The 21,630-nt window shown below is 40.0% G+C and overlaps 1 protein-coding gene across 2 annotated transcripts in view; it reads left to right on the top strand.

The window, feature by feature from the left end:
* PRKAR2A (protein kinase cAMP-dependent type II regulatory subunit alpha) overlaps positions 1–21,630 on the top strand; it is a 69,741-nt gene that overhangs the window by 29,669 nt on the left and 18,442 nt on the right. For both annotated transcript variants that reach the window (XM_037528713.2, XM_037528721.2), the window contains exons 3-5: positions 11,405–11,457; positions 14,437–14,520; positions 19,456–19,562. In XM_037528713.2, coding sequence (XP_037384610.1) covers positions 11,405–11,457; positions 14,437–14,520; positions 19,456–19,562 — 244 coding nt within the window. The remainder of the gene's footprint in view (positions 1–11,404; positions 11,458–14,436; positions 14,521–19,455; positions 19,563–21,630) is intronic.

Below are 21,630 nucleotides of genomic sequence, written 5' to 3'. Positions count from 1 at the left end.
ATTCACCAGGGACAGAGCGGGGAACAGAACAGGCAGAATGCCGAAATAACACTGTTGAGGGGAGCAGCGGGCGAGGCAGGAGAGGTGTGCTGCGCCATGTGGGACCCTCGCCAGCTGTCCGGGATCGAACCAGCGCTGCAGAGGCTGTGGACAGCTTCACAGTGCTGCGCTCAGCCACCTGCACCACCAGGGGAGACCCTCTTGTATGATAGTTTGGTAGTATTTTTCTACCAAATATTTTCTACTATCAGTTATTTTCAGTATTACTAGTTTGGTAGCATTCTTATATCTGTTATGGTCTAGATTTTCCTCATAAGTTTGAATAAATTTCTGTCATGATTTTTAACCTTTCATAATTTCTAGTACAAAATTTTCCAGTTGATTGTGTTACTTATTTTAACCTTGCTGTTTTGTTTTAATTGACCTAAACATCTTAACATGTTACTGGTATCTTGAACACTACCTACCACATACAGGCACTCAGTCAATTTTTATTGAGTCTCTCTTTCTCTCTCTTTTTTTTTTTTTTTTGATTGTTCCTAAGCTGAGACATTTCCCCATTTTTGTCCTAAAGCTGATAGATGTATTTTCTGAAAGTTTTTCTTATAATTCAAATGTTTGACAATTTGATGCATCTAGAGTTTATTTGGCTGCAATTAGGATGTTAATATGTTTCAAAATTGTGTCACATCATTCTTTTATATCCACTTGATCCACCTGATTTTAAACTGTCATATGACCTAATATCTGTAAGACTCAGAATTCCTTTTCTGTTCCTCAGTTCATCTTTCCAGTGTTACCTTCTCTTTAGCCTGTGTAATCATTATGCTTTAACTGGATTATTATGCTCAGCAAAGAAATATATTGTTGCCTTTCTCTTAAAAATTAAGATGAAAAATCATCCTCCTTCCCCAGCATATATATCCATCATTCACACATACTGCTAGTTCTTGCTCTGTCTCTTTTTCTTTTTAACATCAACTTTTTTTTTTTTTAGATTTATTTATTTATACAAGAATTGGGGTACAGTCAGAGGTGCGGGAGGGTGAGAGAATTCACCAGAGACAGAGCCGGGAGCAGAACAGGCAGACGGACGGAAGACACTGCTGAGGGGAGCAGCGGGCGAGGCAAGAAAGGTCTGCCGCGCCATGTGGGTTTCTCCCTGGCCAGCTGGGAATCGAACCTGCGCTGCAGAGGCTGCAGACAGCTTCACAGCGTGTCGCTCAACCCGCTGCACCACCGGGGAGGCCTGCTCTGTCTCTTTTTCTTTCAACTTATTTATCCTATTTGTTGTCTAGTTCCATAATCTAGAATATAACTCCAGTTGCAGTGGGGATTTTGTCTGTTTATTGATGTATACTTAACACTTAGAATAGTGTCAGTAATATGAATGGATGGAAGGAGGGAACAAAGGAAGGTACCCGGAGTCAGAAAGATTATTGTAGGCAGAAATAAAATCAAGAAATACTTCTTGGAGGGATGCAGAAATTATACTAGAAGTTGAAAAATACTTTTACTACTTGACTACTATCAGGATGGATGGATTCTAGGTGGAATAGTGTCTTAAAATCTCTAAGTGGGACAAACTGAACCCAGCTGCTCTGATGTTAGGATATACAGATAAAAATAAGCTTGGAAAGAGGCAGGGAATGGGGCTCCTGGTGTGATTGAAGACTTTGGCAAAAACTAGTTGAGTACATGTGCTAGTCAAAGAAGGAACTTCTCCAACAATTCAGTGTCTGACTGAATAATAATCTGGAACATAAAGCAGCATGAAGGAGTTAGCAGTTGTTGTCTCCTATGATCCCAGCCCCATGTTTTAAATCCCCTCCTATTATTAGTCCTTTATATGGGTCTAGTATTGTTATTCTCTCTTACCATTGAAGAGACCAAAGATCAATGGAGGACATTGAGAAATAGTGAGGGGTAGATGGATCCAAACTCGGATCCCAGTATGTGTTGCTTCAAAGATGGGCTCTTCTCTTTGATCCTGCCTCTTTCTAGAAGAGCACTGAAATTGAAAACATGTGCCTTCCAAATTCTAAGTTCTAGCAGAATAATCCCTTTATTACAAGTGGTAAATATATCAAATGAGTACCCATACATTTTTTAAAGATAACTTTCCCCAAATAGTCCTAAATTTTTAAAAAAGATTTTTATTTCATATATGCGTACAAGAGCTGGAGTGCAGGCCAGAGGTGCGTAGGGTGGAGGGGATAGGGGGAAGCGTGAGAGGATTCACCAGAGACAGAGCAGGGAACAGAACAGGCAGATCTACTGAAATACACTGCAGAGGGGAACAGAGGGCAAGGCAGGAGAGTTCTGCTACACCGTGTGTGTCAGCTCCCTGGCTGGGGATCAAACTCATGCTGCAGTGGCTGCTAACAGCTTCATAGTGCTGAGACTTAACCCCTTGTGCCACCAGGGAGTCCCAAATAGTCCTAAATTAATGTTAACAGTCTTTGATTTTGAAATGTTAGTCAAATTCTATTAATTAAATAACCTTATTCATCAAAAAAGACCCTTTTCATTTATTAAATACATGTTGAAACTTCAAGCACATTAATTAGAAATTTATGTGTTGACATCATGCCACACTTAGGCAGCAAGTATGACTCCAGTCATGACATGATACAGCCAGTCAACAGAGCAGTCTGCTGATAATCTGGTGCCATATTAGTTACTCATTTCTGAGTAAGTGCTTTTCACCAGATATCTCTGCCTTTTAAGGCTTATATGCTTACAGTATACTTAAGTACTAATTTTGCCTCTATATTCTTTCACATTATGTAGTAATTTTTTGCTATTTTCATCTGAAATATTAAGCATTGCTTTAAATAATTTAGATACCTAGACTGAATTGTGTCCCTCTGAAATACATATGTTGAGGCTTAACCTTATTCTGATTGAATTTAGAGATAGAATCTTTAAAGAGGTAATTAGTATTCAAAAAAACGAACTCAAAATGGATTAAATTGAACATAAGACCTGAAACAATAAACTCATGGAAGAAAAGTAGGTGTTAAGCTTCTTGACATTGATCTTAGTAGTGATGTTTGATCTGACTCCAAAAGAAAAGGCAACAAAGAACATAAACAAGTGCGACTATGACTAACTGAAAAACCTATATACAGCAAAGGAAATCAACAACGAAATGAAAAGGCAACCTTCCAACTGGTAAAATTATTTGCAAATCATTTATCTGATAATGAATTACTATCCAAATATATAAAGAACTCATACAGCCTAGCAAAAAAATCTGATTAAAAAATGAACAGAGGATCTGAATAGACATTTTTTTCAAAGACGTAAAGATGACTAACAGGTACATGAAAAAATGCTCAGTATCACTAATCATCAGGGAACTGTAAATCTTAACACAATGAGAGAGCACTTCATACCTGTTAGAGTGACTAATATCAAAAAGGCAAGAATTAACAGGTGATAGTGAGGATATGGAAAAAAGGAACCTTTGTGCACTGTTGGGAATGTAAATTGGTGCAGCCACTATTGAAAACTGCTAATATGGAGTATTCAAAAATTTTAAAGGGGCTTCCTGGTGGCACAGGGGGTTGGGACGCAGTACATGGTTCTCCACAGTCACTGCAGCTTGATTTCCATCCCCAGGTAGGGAGGTGACTGACCCGCGTGGCGCAGCAGACCTCTCTTAGCTCTCCCGCTGCTCCCCTCAGCAATGTGTTTTGCTATGTCTATTTGGTCTGTTCCCCACTCTGTCTCTGGTGAATCCTCTCACCCCCTACGCCTCTAGCCTGTACTCCGGTTCTTGTGTGCATAAATAAATTTTGATTTTTTTTTTTTTTAATTTTAAAACAGAATTACCATATGAGCATATAATTCCTCTTCTGGGTAAGTTACATGACAAAGATGAAAACACTACTTCAAAAAGCTGTCTATACCCGTATGTTCATTACAGCGTTATTTACAGAAACAGCCTAAGTGTTCACTGATGGATGAATGGATAAAGAAAATGTGATGCATGTATATACAGTGGAATACTCTTCAGCCATGAAAGGAAACATTGCCATTTACAAGAACATAGATGTACCTTGAGGGCATTACACTAGATAAAATAAGTTAGACAAAGATAAATGATCTCACTTATATGTGGAACTAAAGAAACAAAACAAAAACAAAAAAATCAACTCAAATATAGAGAACATTTGTGGTTGCCATAGTCTGGGTGGAGATGGAGGGGCAGTTAATCATAGTAGGTGAAGGAGGTAAAGGTATAAACTTCCATTTTAAAATGAATAAGTTATGGGGATGCTATATATACATACTACTTAATAATGCTGTTTGCTTATTTGAAATTTGATCAGAGATAAAATCTTAAAAGTCTCCAACACAAGGAAAAATATCTTTGTAATTATGTATGAGGACAGATATTAACTAGTGATCAATTTGCAATATATACAAATTTCAAATCTTTATGTTATATACCTGAAACTAATATATTTTGTTAATTATACTTCAATTTAAAAAAAGTAATTAAAGTTAAATGAGTTCATAAAGGTAGAACCCTAATTCAGCAGTGCTAGTGTTCTAAATGAAGGGGAAGATATACAAGGAGCATGCAGTTAGAGAGGAAAGACCACAGGAGGACACAATAAGACAGTTTTCTGAAAGCCAAGGAAAGAGTCCTTGGGAGAAACAAAAGCTGCCAATACCTTGATCTTAGACTTCTAGTCTCCAAAACTGTGAGAAAGTTATTTTTTGTTATTTATATTTGATTTTATTTTTATTAAACCTCAACATTGTGTCACTAATGGTTGAAATCCTTGAATTGGATATTGCAACAGCTGCCCTTTTGGATTTTAGGCGTTCCTTCATGGAATCCAAGCCTGATTTGCGATTACATTTCTGTTAAGCTATCCAGTCTGTGGTATTTTATTATGGCAGCCCAGCTGACTAATACATTCAAGCTGTATCAACTCTTTATGGGGCTGGCAAGTCTCAAGCCCATGATCAGGATCTATGCGCATTTCCTTATAGAAATTAAAAGAGGGCCTCCCCGGTGGCGCAGTGGTTGAGCGCTGGGTTGCGAAGCTGCCCGCGGCCTCTGCGGCGCTGATTCGATTCCCGGCTGCTCCCCGGCCACCGGAGGAGGGTCCCGCATGGCGCGCAGACCTCTCCTGCCGCCCGCTGCTCCCCTCAGCAGTGTACCTCGGTCCTTCTGCCTGCTCTGCTCCCCGCTCTGGCTCTGGTGAATTCTCTTATCCTCCCGCGCTTCTGACTGTACCCAGTGCATGTATAAATAAATAAATCTTAAAAAAAAAATAGTACTTAAAAAAAAGAAATTAAAAGATTTTCCCTCACAAGCACATTTTATTTACTTAAATTTCTGAATGAAGGAACCACCAATTTAGAAGAAGTTGTGCTTGATAATATGGTGTCACTTTGTGCAGTTTCGTATTACTGACTAGCGACATCTGCTGGACAGTTGTGGCAAAATTAATTCCCTCAAACAAGGAGCTATGTTACTTCATTTTCACAAGGTCTTGAGCATTTATTTCATGACACTCTGTAGCTCTTGAAGGATCACATAGACTCTGGGTCTCCTCCATATATCTTGTGCATTAAGACAATCTCCCTAATGTATAGACCCATAAGGGGCAACAGTCACTTAAAATTGAATTTTATATAGACAATGAGGAAAGTAGTTTGGGATTAGAACCAGAAACAAGAGGTTGAGTTTAAAAAGAGAAAGTGGGCAAAGGAAGTGAGTCCAGAGTTCAAAGGAAAAGGAAAAAAAAAACCATTTTTGAAAAGAAATACATTAATATTTTTAATAAAATATTGTTTAAATCATAGTGCTATACCTTAAGAATTGAAGACTATAACATTTATAATTTCAGTGAATGCCTAAAAATATAAAAATGAACTAAGTTGTTAAAGTACTTTACTCAAAAATTAGAGGAAAAGTAATCCTGGAAATAGGTTAGTCAAGACTGTCATTATCAGTAAAATCCTGACAGCCTCTTCATTGAGAGCTTATTATTTAAAAATTTTTTTAAATAAATTTTTAAAAGATTTATTTATTTATGCAAGAACCAGGGTACAGGCCAGATACGTGGGAGGGTGAGAGGATTCACCAGAGACAGAGTGGGGAACAGAACAGGCAGACTGATAAACTACCCTGCTGAGGGGAGCAGCGGGCTAGAAAGGAGAGGTCTGCTGTACCATGTGGGATTCTCGCTGGCTGACTGGGATAGAACCCGTGCTGCACACTGTTTACAATAGCTAAGCTTTGGAAACAGCCCAAATGCCCAAAAATAGATGACTGGATCAAGAAGATGTGGTACATATGCACCATGGAATATTACTCAGCATTCAAAAAAGATAAACACATGCAATTTGCAGCAACATGGATGGCGCTGGAAGGGATCATGCTCAGCGAAATAAACCAGAAAGAAAGAAAAATACCGGATGGTCTCACTCATAGCAGAAATCTAGAAAACTTAAATAAGGGACCAGGAAAATGAATAACTATAAGAAAGTGAAAATCAAAATCAACAAAAAACTATGAACCAGAGACACTTTTTGGGGGGTGGGGGGGGGAGGGGAGGGATTGGGGTCAAAATGGGGGGTTGCAATTGTATGGGGAATATAAAAATAAAATCTATTATTTAAAAAAATAATAAAATAAAATAAAATCAGTTAAAACCATTCAAAAAAAAAAGAACCCGTGCTGCAGAGGCTGCAGACAGCTTCACAGTGCAGCGCTCAACCGCCTGTACCACCAGGGAGGCCCTAATTTTAACTTTTTTTTAAAGATTTATTTATTTATTAATACAAGCACTGGGTACAGTTAGAAGCGTGGGAGGGTGAGAGAATTCACCAGAGCTAAAGCGGGGAACAGAACAGGCAGACTGATGAAATACACTGCTGAGGGGAGCAGCGACTGAGACAGGAGAGGTCTGTCGCTCCATTTGGGACCCTCGCCAGTGGCTGGGGATCGAACCGGCGCTGCAGAGCTGCGGGCAGCTTCGCAGCCCAGCACTCAACCGCTGCGCCACCAGGGGAGGCCCTATTTTTATATTTTTAATGAAATTTTCATACATATGCAAAAGTAAAGAAAGTTGGTATAATAATATCCATGTATTCATCTCCAAAGTGAGGGGTTTTTTAATGCTTTTTTCCCAAGACATTTTGAAATCTTGGACCAAAGAATAGACTGAATAAAGGTCAAATTTGAAAATATTTCTGAGGTAGATTTGCTATGTTCTTTGGATAAGAGGTGAAAGAACGAATTTATAGTAAATTTCAAATTTCTCGTTTAAGAAACCATGCTAGGGGGCCTCCCTGGTGGCGTGGGTTAAGTCTTAGCACTATGAAGCTATCCTCAGCCACTGCAGCATGAGTTCAATCCCCGGCCAGGGTGCTAACCCACATAGTGCAGCAGACCTCTCCTGTCTCTCCCGTTGCTCCTCTGAGCAGTGTGTTTCAGTCAGTCTGCCTGTTCTACTCCCTACTCTGTCTCTGGTGAATCATCGTACCCCTGCCACCCCATACCTCTGGCCTGTACCCCAGTTCTTGTATGCATCAATAAATAAATCTTTTTTTAAAAAAAGAAACCAGGCTGGGGCCTCCCTGGTGGCGCAAGGGGTTTAGCACCGCACTATGGGGCTGTCCGCAGCCTCTGCAGCACGAGTTCAATCCCCGGCTGACCAGGGAGCAGCCCACATGGCGCAGCGGACCTCTTCTGACTTGCCTACTACTCCCCTCAGCAGTGTACTTTGGTCAATCTGCCTTTTCTGTTCCCCACTCTATTTCTGGTGAATCCTCCCCCCCCACCCCGCATCTCTGGCCTGTACCCCAGCTCTTGTATGCATAAATAAATAAATATTTTTTTTAAAAAACAGGCTAATGATAATACTAATTGAGAGCACAGAGATCCAAGAGGCTTACAGTCTTATGTAGTGTCTGCTTAGCTGCCCTCAATACAGCTTCCTCAGTTCTCAAAATACTGTAAGATATGAAAAGTTGTGACAATAATGTGTAGGAACTCAGAAGGTTATCTGCCTTATTCTTTAGGACACAACTGAGATACAAGCACCCTGACCTCACCTTGTGGAAACAGGAATGCCTTGGAGAAAGATACTGAGTCATTACATCCCATTGTAACTGACTCAGCTACCCAAAGCCTGCACCAGCCAGGGACTTGGCATCCCTCTCTCCAGAACATCATTTGATGTTTTGGGGACTAGAATGGTATCAGTCCTCTTAGTCTCTTCTCCTTAATTTTTCTCTATTTAAGGATACTGGGCTCCTGTTGGGCAGGCTGAGTATTAATGGCATTACAGCACAGGAGACATCGTCCACACAAGTAGAGTATTATAGGCTGGGCATGGAAGGAATTCCTGCCCACAGGACATGATAGAAGTCACCATTTCTTAGAAACATTAATTCAGAGAACTAGTGAGGAAGGGGAATTTGGGATGCGGTTAGACTAGGGCTGCAGTGGTAAATGTCCCCAAGAGTTCTTAGGCATCACACAAATGAATTTGACTATAGGGTGAGAACTATTTATATTTCTGCCAGCTAAAAATCAAGATATAAACCCTAACTAACAATATAGGGCCCATGAGAGAACTTCACAGGTTAAGACTGAAGAATGCTCATTGGGAAGGTCCACTACAAAATGCTAATAGAGTGCAAAAATATCATTGCCTTTATATATTCTGAGCAAAATATCAAGGGAAAAATAAACTGAGATGAAAAAGAAAATAGGTATGAAAGGAAAAGACTATAAGGCAACAATACAATAGGCAGGAATTAATTACATAAAGAAGGCAAAAAGGGGCCTCCCTGGTGACGCAGGTGGTTGAGTGCAGCGCTGTGAAGCTGTCCCTGGCCTCTGCAGTGCGGGTTTTATCCCTGTTGGCCTCGGAGCAAACCACATGGCGAGCACACTTCTCCTGTCTCACCCGCTGCTCCCCTCAGTCTGCCTGTTCTGTTCCCCTCTCTGTCTCTGGTGAATCCAATCACCCTCCTGCTCATCTGGCCTGTGCCCCGGCTTTTGTATAAATAAAAAAATAAAAATAAAAGAAGGCAAAAAGCAAAATTGTTAAGGACAAAATCTTCCACAGAGGGCAGCTTTAAAGAAAAAACAATTGTTGAAAGAGTTGAGATAGAGATTAGAACCAAAATAATAATAACTAAATTTCTTGAAAACCAGGACAAATAAAACAAGTGATAATTCAGTGAGTTGTTATTTTCTGCAGCTTTACTCTGTGTTAGGCACTTGTGTACTTTAATCCTTATGACAGTTCTCAGAGAGGAATCATAGCTCTATTATGCAGTAGATTTGATTTGCAGCAAATCACCCTAGGTCACATGCTAAGCAGATACTTGCTTATTAAAAGAAAAATTTACCCATCTTCAATGACCTGTGTTGTGGAGAAACATAGCAGATGTACTGCCTTCTTGGCAACACCAGTGGTCACATATGGATCACTCCTAAGTTTTGTGAGTACACTATTTTTTATTCCCTAGATAATTTATCGTCTCTTTGCCACTGATTCCTAAGGGTAAGGCTTTTTTTTTTAAAGATTTATTTAGGCATACAGGAACTGGGGTACAGGCCAGAGGTGTGGGGGGGTGAAGGGATTCACCAGAGACAGAGTGGGAAACAGAACAGGCAGATTGACTGAAATACACTGCTGAGGGGAGCAGCGGGTGAGTGAGGAGAGGTCTGCCGCGCCATGTGGGCAGCTCCCTGGCCCGGGATCGAAATTGTGCTGCAGTGTCTGCAGATAGCTTTATAGTGCTGGCACTTAACCCTTCACGTCACCAGGGACGCCGCTAGAATTCCTCCTTTCTTACCAATTTAATTTTTAAAATATATGAAACATTAATATGACTTAAATGTTTCCTCAGAAAAGTTTCATTCCCTTCCTTACCCTTTATTTTGTTTCTGCCTGCCCTCTAGGAAATAATTTCATTACTATCTGTTTTATTCTTCTGTTTCCTTTTGGAAAAATAAATAAGTGAAATTATATATATAAGTAATACATATGTGTATATATATTCGTATTTGTATATTATCCCTTCCCTCCATTCTTAGCTCTTTTTTTTTTTTTTTAAGATTTATTTATTTATTTATACAAGCACTGGGTACAGTCAGAAGCACGGGTGGGTGAGAGAGCCAGTGCGGGGAACATAAAAGGCAGACTGACGAAGTACACTGCTGAGGGGAGTAGCAGATGTGGCAGGAGAGGTCTCCGCGCCATGTGGGACCCTCGCCGGTGGCCGGGGATTGAACTGGTGTTGCAGAGGCTGCGGGCAGCTTCATAGCCCAGCGCTCAACCACTGCGCCACTGGGGAGACCCCTTAGCTCTTCTTTTTCATGGAAGTCTATTCTTATGGAAGAGATGGTATACTATATATATATTCTTCTTCACCTTGCTTTCTTCCTCTAGACTTCACTATTAGCCCATGGAAATCTTCCACCTTATTTCTTACCTATAATAATATAATGAACTATTATTCGGGTGGATATGTCCATCATTTCTGAATATTTTGTTCTTAAAAACAGTGATTTGGTGAATATATTTTATTTCATTTTTTAATTAATTAATTAATTTATACAAGCACTGGGTACAGTCAGAAGTGCGGGAGGGTGAGAGAATTCACCAGAGCCAGAGGGGAGAGCAGAGCAGGCACAGTGACGAAATACAATGCTGAGGGGAGCAGCGGGCGACAGGAGAGGTCTGTGCACCATGTGGGACCCTCACCCGGTGACCGGGATCGAACCTGCGCTGCAGAGGCTGCGGGCAGCTTCGCAACCCAGCACTCAACCGCTGCACCACCAGGGAGGCCCGGTGAATATATTTTAAATCCTAGAATTACAATTACCAAGATAAGTCCTGCAGGCATCTAGCATATAGGTTATCTAACTAGAAAATGACCCTGGTTTTGGATTTATATAATACTGTATCTAGGAAGAGTTTGACAGATAGTATCTGTTTTTTTTTTTTAATTCACTCTTATTTTTAAGTTTTACATGTACATGATGATTGTTGAACTATTTAATTGATTCTCTTCATAATTACTCCACATCCATGTTTATGTTGCATTATTGCACTTTGTGGTTTTCCACCCATTTCCTAACTCAGCAGATACCTCCTTGCTTGTCTTTACAATTACCATAGAATTTAATAGATGATATTTTATCATCTCTCTCCTAGTTGGGACTACCAGTTCCTAGAGATCTGGCATTTCAACACCTAAGAGCATGTCAGGCGTTACTAGGTACTTAATACATTTGTTAATTGAAAGAAGGAACTCAAAGAAATCATTGTGTTCACTTCATTTTTTTCCCTAGTAAAAGCACATAACTCTTTTATTCAATTTTTGTCTTTTTTTTTCTCTCCAAATTTAGTCTGTGCTGAGGCCTATAACCCTGATGAGGAAGAGGAAGATACTGATCCAAGGGTAAGAAATGCCACAAACTTGTTAGGCAGAATTATTTCATTTCCCATTCACCTCCCTCTTCCTCTACACTCCAAATCTATTTGTACTGATAATTAAAATAATACAAGTTAAAATCTTACAAGATTTTTTTTTCATCTAACAAATTAACAAATATTAAGAAGAATGAAAGCAGCATTGGTAGCGGGGCGAAAGGGATGCCTAACTGTAGCTGTCAGCTCAGACATCGTCAAGACAGCTGACTCAGCAGTAATGTGAAGAATTCATCCCTAACTAGTGATTGGATCCTGCCTACTAAAGATCTTCAAATGGAAGTCATTGTCATGTTGTAATAGCAGAAATTGGAAATAACCTAAATGGCTCCAAATAGGGAGTTGCCAGGGCTAAATTATAGTACATTCAAATCAATAAAGTCTGTAGCCATTGGAAATGGTAGCACAGGACTGAGTTTAATGACAGAGAAAGATGTTTATATGAGGCATATTTTATAGATTGTCTTATAAAATAAAAATAAACCTAATACTCTGTTTTTTTGAACAAAGAAATAATGCCTGAAAGGATAGATTCTAGATATTAACAGTGATTGTGACAGAACTATGGTTGATATTTTTGGATGCTTTTTTAAAATTTCAGTATTTTTTAACTTTTGCAGTTAACAGATTCCTTTTATAAAAGCAAATATGAACCATCATTTTGAAAAGATTGATGTTATAAAAGAAATTTTGGAGCTCTATCAAGTATGCCTTAATTGAATAGCCTGTGAAACATCTTTATAAAATGCTACTGTTGTGTGAACATAATAGACATGCAGATAAAAAAATTTATTCTGAGTATTGTAAAATTCTTTATGACTTCTAAAGGTTAAATTATTTTACTAACTTTAATATCACAAATTTTAAATACTTGACACTTTTGACATCTATTATTTCTGGCCAGGTTAAATGATATACCTTTTATTTTAGGTGAAGACTGTAGTTAGGAGGGAACTTGATAGACTTCTTAATTATGACAGCAATACAAGGCAATGATTTTTTTTTTTTTTAGTTCAAAAAACAATTGAGTATCATAATAGTTTTACTAGTAATAGTTTTTGAGCTTCTACTCAATTCCAGGTAAAGTTTTAAATATAGTGATAATAGCTCATTTAATCCTTATAAAAATTCTGATTTTGTAGATTCCATGACTGCTGCTAAAAATAAGTTGTTGATGTTTGAATACTAGCTTGTATACCTAATGTTTACTTGCCGTCTCCACATTCACTTCAATAGACAACTCAAAATTAACACAAGCTCCTGATTATTTCCCTTTAAACACCCATGGTCTTGCCCTGCACAATTCATGGCAGCTCTATCCTTATAGTTGCTTAGGCCCAAATCTTCAGGGTCACCCTCAACTCCTCACTTTTTTCATAACCACATTCAATTTTTCAGCAAATCCGATAGGCTTAGTCTTCAAAACATATCCAGAATTATTCTTCTCAACACCTCCACAGCTTCCACACTGATCCAAACCACCTCAATCTGGGATAATCACAGTAACTTTCGAGCCTCTGCTCTGAGCCTCCACTCTTGCTTCCCTGAAGGGTGTTCTTTACCAGCAGCCACTGTGAACCTTTAAAAACATTAGTCAAATTTCTTCCCTTCCTCAGAACCCTCAAATTGCCCCAATGTTGCTAGAGAAAAGCTCCAGTTTTGTGATCTACAGTGTCATTTGGAAATTGCCATTCCCCCAAATATGGTTTCCTCCTTATTGCTTCCCCTTATTCTGTGTCAGTCACACTTAATGCCTGGTTGTTTCTCAACATCCTCTTTACCTACCATAAGACTGTTTCCACTTACTATTCCCTCTGCTTGAAGTGCTCTTCCCACAGAGATGTCCATGTGATTCACTCCCTGAGGTTGTCCTCATTTCTCAAGATCTTTCCACAAATGCCACCTCAGTGAGGCCTCAACTGGACACACGCACACACTTTGTATCACTCTTCATCACCTTATTTTTCTCCATAGCCTCTGACATATTTTATGTGTTTATTAAATATGAGAGCATGGGCCTTCTCTGGTGGCGCAGTGGTTAAGCGCTGGGCTGCAAAGCTGCCCGCAGCCTCCGCAGCACCAATTTGATCCCTGTCAGCGAGAGTCCCACATGGCGCAACAGACCTCTCCTGCTGCGCCTGCTGCTCCCCTCAGCAGTGTATTTCGTCAGTCTGCCTGTTCTGTTTCCTGTTCTGGCTCTGGTGAATTCTCTCACCCTCCCGTGCTTCTGACTGTACCCAGTGCTTGTATAAATAAATAAATCTTTAAAAATAAATAAATAAATATGACAGCAGGTGTTTTTGTATGTTTAGTGCTGTGTTCCCAGAGTTAGCACAGTGCCTGACACCTTGTAGATGCCCAATATTTGTTGAATAACCTTCTGCTCTACAAATGAGCACCTTGAGGCTCACAGTGGGGTAGCTGAGGTGCTGCCAGCCACACAACCAATGAATGGCTGGCACAGGAGGTACTCTTCACCCCTCTCACATTGCCCCTCCTTTATCAGGGCACTGCCTGGTATTTTTGTACTATTAAAATTATAGTAAACATGCTCTTGATTTTCCCTACTTTTTAGGAAAAAGAAATATACTGATTTGTAAGTAGAAGTAAGATTTTCTTTTTCAAGATTTATTTATTTTATACAAGAACTGGGGTACAGGCCAGAGGCGCGGGCGGGTGAAAGGATTCACCAGAGACAGAGTGGGGAATAGAACAGGCAGACTGACGAAATACACTGCTGAGGGGAGCAGCGAGCACGACAGGAGAGGTCTGCCGTGCCATGTGGTACCCTCGCCCTCTGGCCGGCCTGCCGGGATCAAACAGGCACTGTAGAGGCTGCAGACAGCTTCACAGCGCCGCGTTCAACCACCTGTGCCACAAGGGGAGGTCCAGTAGAAGTAAGATTTTCAAGTGGAATTTTTAAATTTCCCTGTTTTATTTGGATTGGCAGGTGATTCATCCTAAAACTGATCAACAGAGATCCAGACTTCAGGAGGCTTGCAAAGATATTCTACTTTTCAAAAATCTGGATGAGGTAACATCTTTTATCTTTTTATTTATCATTTAAACAATTTTTAGTATCTTAGCCATACCCATATGACGCATAATACTCTGTATTCATTTTAGCAATGTTTGCTTTGGTGGTTCACCATACTGCATAATGGACTTTTCAGGCGACTTTTGCTATTTTCTGAACAGTTGTGCTACTTTCTTCAAGACAATGCCATTTGAAGACCATACAGTCTGGTCATGTTAAAAGGAAATGCTCAGGTTTGCATGACACTGGCCTAATTTGGAGGGTCTAAATTATGCTGCAGTGATTTCTCCAAAGATGTCAGTGTGGAGTTCCCTTCTGCCATGGCAGTTAACCCACTAGTGGGGCTTCTGTGACTGTAGGTGTGGGGCACTTCTTGTGATTACTTCTCAGTAAAGACCTCAGGCATGGGGCACACACAGAGTGGTGTGGATATGCAGTCCCCTTCCATAAGATCTATCCCTGGGCCTGCCATCCCTCTCTTGGTGAAGATAAGTATGTAGGGGCTACCTCCTAAGAACAGAGAATCTTCAAATTTCCTCTTTTGTTTTGTTTTGTTTTGTTTTTTTACTTCAAGGGTCACACACTGAAGCCACATAAATGGTTGCAGTTCTGGACCTACTGAGGAGTTTCAGAATGTGCAGAGACAGGAAGAATGAAATTAAAATTCCCCTACTACCCAGTTTCTGGATAGCAGATTTACCTACAGCCCTCCCTGGGAATCTCACTAACCATGTTATGTCCTTCAAGGGAATGAACTATCTCTGGTATCTATAAACCAGTCTGTTTGGTAGCTGTGGTGATTATTGGAAGGGCCAGAACTTTAATCAGAGTTTATGAATAAGACAAGGACCATAAACTGAATGAAAGGCTGTAAGAAGTTCTGGTCTGTGTCAACTCTTTTCCCTGAAAGATCCAACTTTATCAATGAAAAGGGGTCTTGTTTGTTTATATATTTACTAAAGCCCCTCATAAATTTAATGCCATCAAATATTCTGATGTCAGTTAATGTTATTCCAATATTCAGAATTTTCTTAGTGTTGGAGGATGTCATTTTAGTGTTGAAAAATGATCACTGACTTTTCAAATCAATGAAATTTTTCTAATATTGTATCATGAAAATGTTCAAACATAACAGTTCAAAGAATTTTATAACATCATGCATTTATCCACTGCTTTGATTCTAACATTAACATTTTACTATGCTTGTTACCTTCTACAACATCTTCATATCCCTTGACAAAGGGGTCAGCAAACTTTTTGTAAAAAATAATAATAATAATAATAATAAAGAAAAGAAAGCAAACATTGTAAAAATAAAAGAACAATGATGTAAAATACAAATAAATAAATTATTTAATTAAAAAAGCAAATAGTAAGTATTTCTGTCATCACTGTTCAACTCTCTTATTGTAGCAGGAAAGCAGCTATAGGCATACATAAATGAAAGACAGTGTTCCAATAAAACATGACTTACAAAAACAGGCAACTGTTTGTAGTTCCCTGATTAACCCATCTTGTTTTGGGGGATGCATTTCTTAGTCAACTGAAAATACCAGTATGCTTTCCCTCTAATAATTTGAGATGATTGAACTAGAGTTCAGTATTTGTTTATAGCTTTTTTTAATATAAAATTTGCATACAGTGAAACACTTAAGTTTTAAGTGCATTCACTGAGGTTTGACAAATGCATATGTAAGTAATTCAAACCCCAGTTCTTATATGCATAAATAAATAAAAATAAATCTTTAAAAAAAAAGTCTAAAGTGGGCCTCCCTGGTGGCGCAAGGGGTTAGGATGCACGCAGCCTGTGAAGCTGTCCACAGCCTCTGCAGCATGAGTTCAATCCCCAGCTGGCCAGGGAGCAACCCACATGGTGCAGCAGACCTCTCCAAACTTGCCCGCTGCTCCCCTCAGCAGTGTACTTCGGTCAGTCTGTCTATTCTGTTCCCCATTTTGTCTCTGGTGAATCCTCTCACCACCACCCCCCATGCCTCCAGCCTGTACCCCAGCTCTTGTATGCATAGATAAATTTTTTTTTTTTTTTAAGATTTATTTATTTATTTATACAAGCACTGGGTACAGTCAGAAGCGCGGGAGGGTGAGAGAATTCACCAGAGCCAGAGCGGGGAGCAGAGCAGGCAGAAGGACTGAAGTACACTGCTGAGGGGAGCAGCGGGCGGCCGGAGAGGTCTGCGCGCCATGTGGGACCCTCCTCCGGTGGCCGGGGAGCAACCGGGATCGAACCCAGCACTGCAGAGGCTGCGGGCAACTTCGCAACCCAGCGCTCAACCGCTGCGCCACCGGGGAGGCCCGATAAATAAATATTTTTAAAAAATAAAATATAATAATTAAAATATATAGTTCTGCTTTAAAAAAAAAGTCTAGGGCCTCCCCGGTGGCGCAGCGGTTGAGCGCTGGGTTGCGAAGCTGCCAGCGGCCTCTGCGGTGCCGGTTCGATCCCCAGCTGCTCCCTGGCCGCTCCCTAGCCACCGGAGGAGGATCCCACATGGCGCGCAGACCTCTTCTGCCGCCCGCTGCTCCCCTCAGCAGTGTACTTCGGTCCTTCTGCCTGCTCTGCTCCCTGCTTTGGCTCTGGTGAATTCTCTCACCCTCCCGCGCTTCTGACTGTACCCAGTGCATGTATAAACAAACAAAATTAATTAATTAATTAATTAATTAATTAAAAAAACATGCCTCTATTAAAAAAAAATTAAAAAAAAAAAGTCTAAAGAATAGCACCATGAATACTCATACACTTTTTACCCAGAATGACAAGTTGTCTACATTTTTCATGTTTATTTTCATGTATGTGTGTGTACATTTAAATACATATAAACTTGTTGTTTTGAGCCATGTATAAATGTTTAAGACATCATGACTCTTAACTACTAAATAAGATGTGTTTTCCCGTAATAAGGGTAGTCTCCTACATTAACACAACACCGGTATCTAATACAAGAAATTTAATATTGTTATATTATCTAACATAGTCTATGTTCAGATTTTCCAGTGATGTTCTCTACAGCTTTTGCTGTTTTTTATTCCTGAATCACGTATTGAGTTTAGTTGTTAGTCCCTCTAATCTAAAATGCTCCCCCTATAACTTATTCTCTATCTCATGACACTGATGTTTTTGAAGAGTCCAGGTCAAAAGAAGAGTTACTGAGAATAAGAGGCTACCAATGGATAGCCCACAGACCAGGTTTAACCAGGTAGAGATTGTATGTGCTTGCTCTGTAATGTACATGAAAATTTGAATCTGTTGTTAGTATTTAAACAGGAGGTTTCTGGCAACACAGGGCACTCATTCCACATAAATGTGAATGGCACATGAATAGCAGGTCTTCTTCCTTAGTATCTGTCAGCTTGTATAGTATGTAACACATATGGAACTGTACAACTGATGAAATGCTTTTTGGTACTACTTATTTTAGGTAGCACAGTTACACTGACAGAACATGGAATTATGCGACAATAAAATTATTTTCTTGCCAGGTCTTCTACTCACATTCTTCCAAAGAAAAGGTCTGAGTTGAAACTGCCCTTCTAACAGTTACTGATTCCTCTGCCTGATGGAGAAATACAGGCCCAAGACTGAGCCCACTGCTCTGTTGGAATTTATTAGTATTTTTTTGAATGTTCATTATACTTACAATACAATTATCTTCTGGTTATGGCAGGTAATACTGGTTAATAATTGTATGTGTTATATGTAAGTGACTGAAGCCATTGGCTGTCTGATAATAGATCTTATTTACTTTTTTTTTTTTTAACGATTTTTTTAAAGATTTATTTATTTATTTATTTATTTATACAAGCACTGGGTACAGTCAGAAGCGCAGGAGGTTGAGAGAATTCACCAGAACCAGAGCAGGGAGCAGAACAGGCAGAAGGACTGAAGTACACTGCTGAGGGGAACAGCAGGCGCAGCAGGAGAGGTCTGTCGTGCCATGTGGGACCCTTGCTGGTGGCCGGGAAGTGAACCTGTGCTTCAGAGGCTGCCGCAGTCTCCCAGCCCAGCGCTCAACCGCTGCGCCACCAGGGGAGGCCCTTTATTTACTGTCTTAACAATAGATCTCACTTACTTAAAAAAAGGCTAAAACAAAAAGCTGAAAGTAAAAAGAAAATTTATTAAACTTTTTTATACAATAAAGAAATTGGGTCTCAGGTAAAGTGATATATCTAAATAGTTAAAAGCAGTTGTGTTGCTTCATGAACGAACCTTTGAAGCCATCCCAGCCCTTTCAGTTAGATGAACCTGTTAAAATCATATGTAGGAAGATAGCATCTTGTGACTATATATAACATAGTGGAGCCATCTAAGCAGGTGACAATCATATGGTTGTGACTGGGAAAATGGGCACCATGATTTAGATAGCCCATATTTCCTTCCTGGTGACGCAAGGGGTTAAGCACAGCACTATGAAGCTGTCTTCAGCCTCTACAGCATGAGTTCGATCCCAGACCCGCCAGGGAGTTACTCACATGGCGCAGCAGACCTCTCCTGACTCACCCACTGCTCCCCTCAGCATTGTATTTCAGTCAGTCTGCCTGTTCTGTTCCCCACTCTATCTCTTGTGAATCCTCTCACCCCCTGCACCTCTGGTCTGTTCCCAGTTCTTGTATGCATAAATAAATCTTTAAAAAAAAAAATAGATAGCCCATTTTTACATAAATAAGGGGAAAAAAATTTTCCCCCCAATAATAAAAATGCTACATCAAAAGACCTGGCAATTGTGCTGGATTTATGGAAGGAAAAAGCTGTAGTCTCAGGAAAACACTTGTTTCAAACAACCCTTAGGTTTCTACTTGAATATGGGAACAGTCTATTGTGAGTGAGGCTTTCTATGTAGTCACAGACTGAGATAAAGATAGTCATTTTCCCCCCAGGAAATATAAAAGCCATTTTTTCTCCTTGTGTGTACCCTGCAGGAACAACTTTCTCAAGTCCTTGATGCCATGTTTGAAAGGACAGTCAAAGTTGATGAGCATGTCATTGACCAAGGAGATGATGGAGACAACTTTTATGTCATAGAACGGTAGGAGATGGAACTTTGCAATTGTGTGTCCACACTTAATAAGATTCATGATTAGGGCAAATGTTTCATCCTATGCTTTGTTCAACTGAGAGAGAATTTAGGCTAGGTAAACAAGTTTCTTAAAGCTTGCCTCTGTCTACAACCTTCCACTCTCCAGCTATAGCTTTCCCGAGTCCTCAGTATATCGTATCTGCAGTAAGAAGTCTCCTTTATAGTTAGTTGAAATTTGCAAGATGTACTTTATAAGCATGTTATTTACAAGTATTCAAGTGAATTGATTACCTAACAATAGCCATATGCTATATTGTCATCTAGATCTTTCAATCCCAGCCTAATTTTACACATGAATACTCTACTTCAACCTCTGTGCCCCTGGCCCCAGGCAGAAAGAGAAGGCGAACCAGAGTGATAGAGCTTGAAAGTAATTAGCAATCAAAAATGTAGTCAAATATTATATTTACATATATGTATTTTTTATGTTGGCCATACATTGTTGTATGACCTAATCTTTGAAATCTATTTTAGGTAGTTTGCCATGGGATACAATATTACTATATATCATTATTCACTGCCTAATATGCATATTGACATATATTTGACCTATCCCCATTGTAATTTTTGCTGTTACAAATATTATCTGGAGCCTCCCTGGTGGCGCAAAGGGTTAAGTCAGCACAGTGAAGCTATCAGCAGCCCCGTAACACAAGTTCAATCCCTGGCCAGGGAGCTAACCCACATAGAGCAGCAGACCTCTCCTGTCTCACCCTCTGCTCCCCTCAGCAGTGTATTTCAGTCAGTCCACATGTTCTGCTTCCCACTCTGTCTCTGGTGAATCCTCTTATCACCCTGCATCTTTGGCCTACACCCCAGCTCTTGCATGCAAAAATAAATAAATCTTTAAAAAAAATGTTATCCGGTGTACATGTCTGCAGTTAAATCTTTTCCAGTATCTTTATTATCAGCTTTAGAATGCCTCAAAATTGAATTGCTGTGTCAGAGGCTCTCTTTGTAGCATTTGCTACATGTTGTTAATTATCTTGCAGAAACTTAGAAAAGTTTAGGTTTGCCTCAGTGGTGTTTTGAGAGTGTCTTTCTCCTCATAATTGTTAGTTCTGAACATTATTCTTTAGCAACCATTACCAATAAATGGACAGAAAATCATTTCTTTTAATCAGTCATACATATTTATTTTCAATAGACTACAAAAAACAACCAAAACCCCATGCCATCATTTCAAAACCTTCAGGAATAGCACTTGATAGAATTCTATACCTTTTCATGATAAAAACACTCAGCATACCAAGAATAGAAGAGGGCCTCCCTGGTGATGCAGGCAGTTGAGCACAGTGCTGTGAAGCTGTCCACAGCCTCTGCAGCACGGTTCGATCCCCACTGGCCTCGGAGCAACCCACATGGTGAGCAGACCTCTCCTGTCTCGCCACTGCTCCCCTCAGCAGTGTATTTCGTCAGTCTGCCTGTTCTGCTCCCCGCTCTGTCTCTGGTGAATCCTCTCACCCTCCTGCTCATCTGGCTGTACCCTGGCTCTTGTATAAATAAAATAAATCTTTAAAACAAACAAACAAACTAGGAATAGAAGAAACTTTTCTTCAACCTGATGAAAGACATTTATAAAAACCCACAGCTAACATCATATTTAATGGTGAAAGGGCCTCCCTGGTGGTGCAGGTGGTTGAGCGTTGCACTGTGAAGCTGTCTGCAGCCTCTGCAACATGGGTTCGATCCCAGCCAGCCATTGAGAATCCCACATGGCGAAGCAGACCTCTCCTGTCTCACCCGCTGCCCCCCTCAGCATTGTATTTCGTCAGTCTGCCTGTTCTGTTCCCCGCTCTGTCTCTGGTGAATCCTCTCACCCTCCCACGCATCTGGCCTGTACCCCGGTTCTTGTATAAATAAATCTTTAAAAAAAAAAAAAGGCGAAAGATTGGATTTTTCCCTATCAGCTCGAGAGCAAGACAAAGGTGTATGTCTCTCTCACCACTTCTACTCATGTCTACTTGTGCGAGAGGTCCTAGTTAATGCAATATGGCAAAGAAAAAAGCAAAAGAAA

Source organism: Talpa occidentalis, unplaced genomic scaffold, assembly GCF_014898055.3.
Source record: "Talpa occidentalis isolate TD23 unplaced genomic scaffold, MPIMG_talOcc4v2.1 talOcc4.10, whole genome shotgun sequence".
In the NCBI taxonomy this organism is placed as follows: Eukaryota; Metazoa; Chordata; class Mammalia; order Eulipotyphla; family Talpidae; genus Talpa; species Talpa occidentalis.
This window is presented reverse-complemented; position numbering and strand designations above follow the sequence as displayed.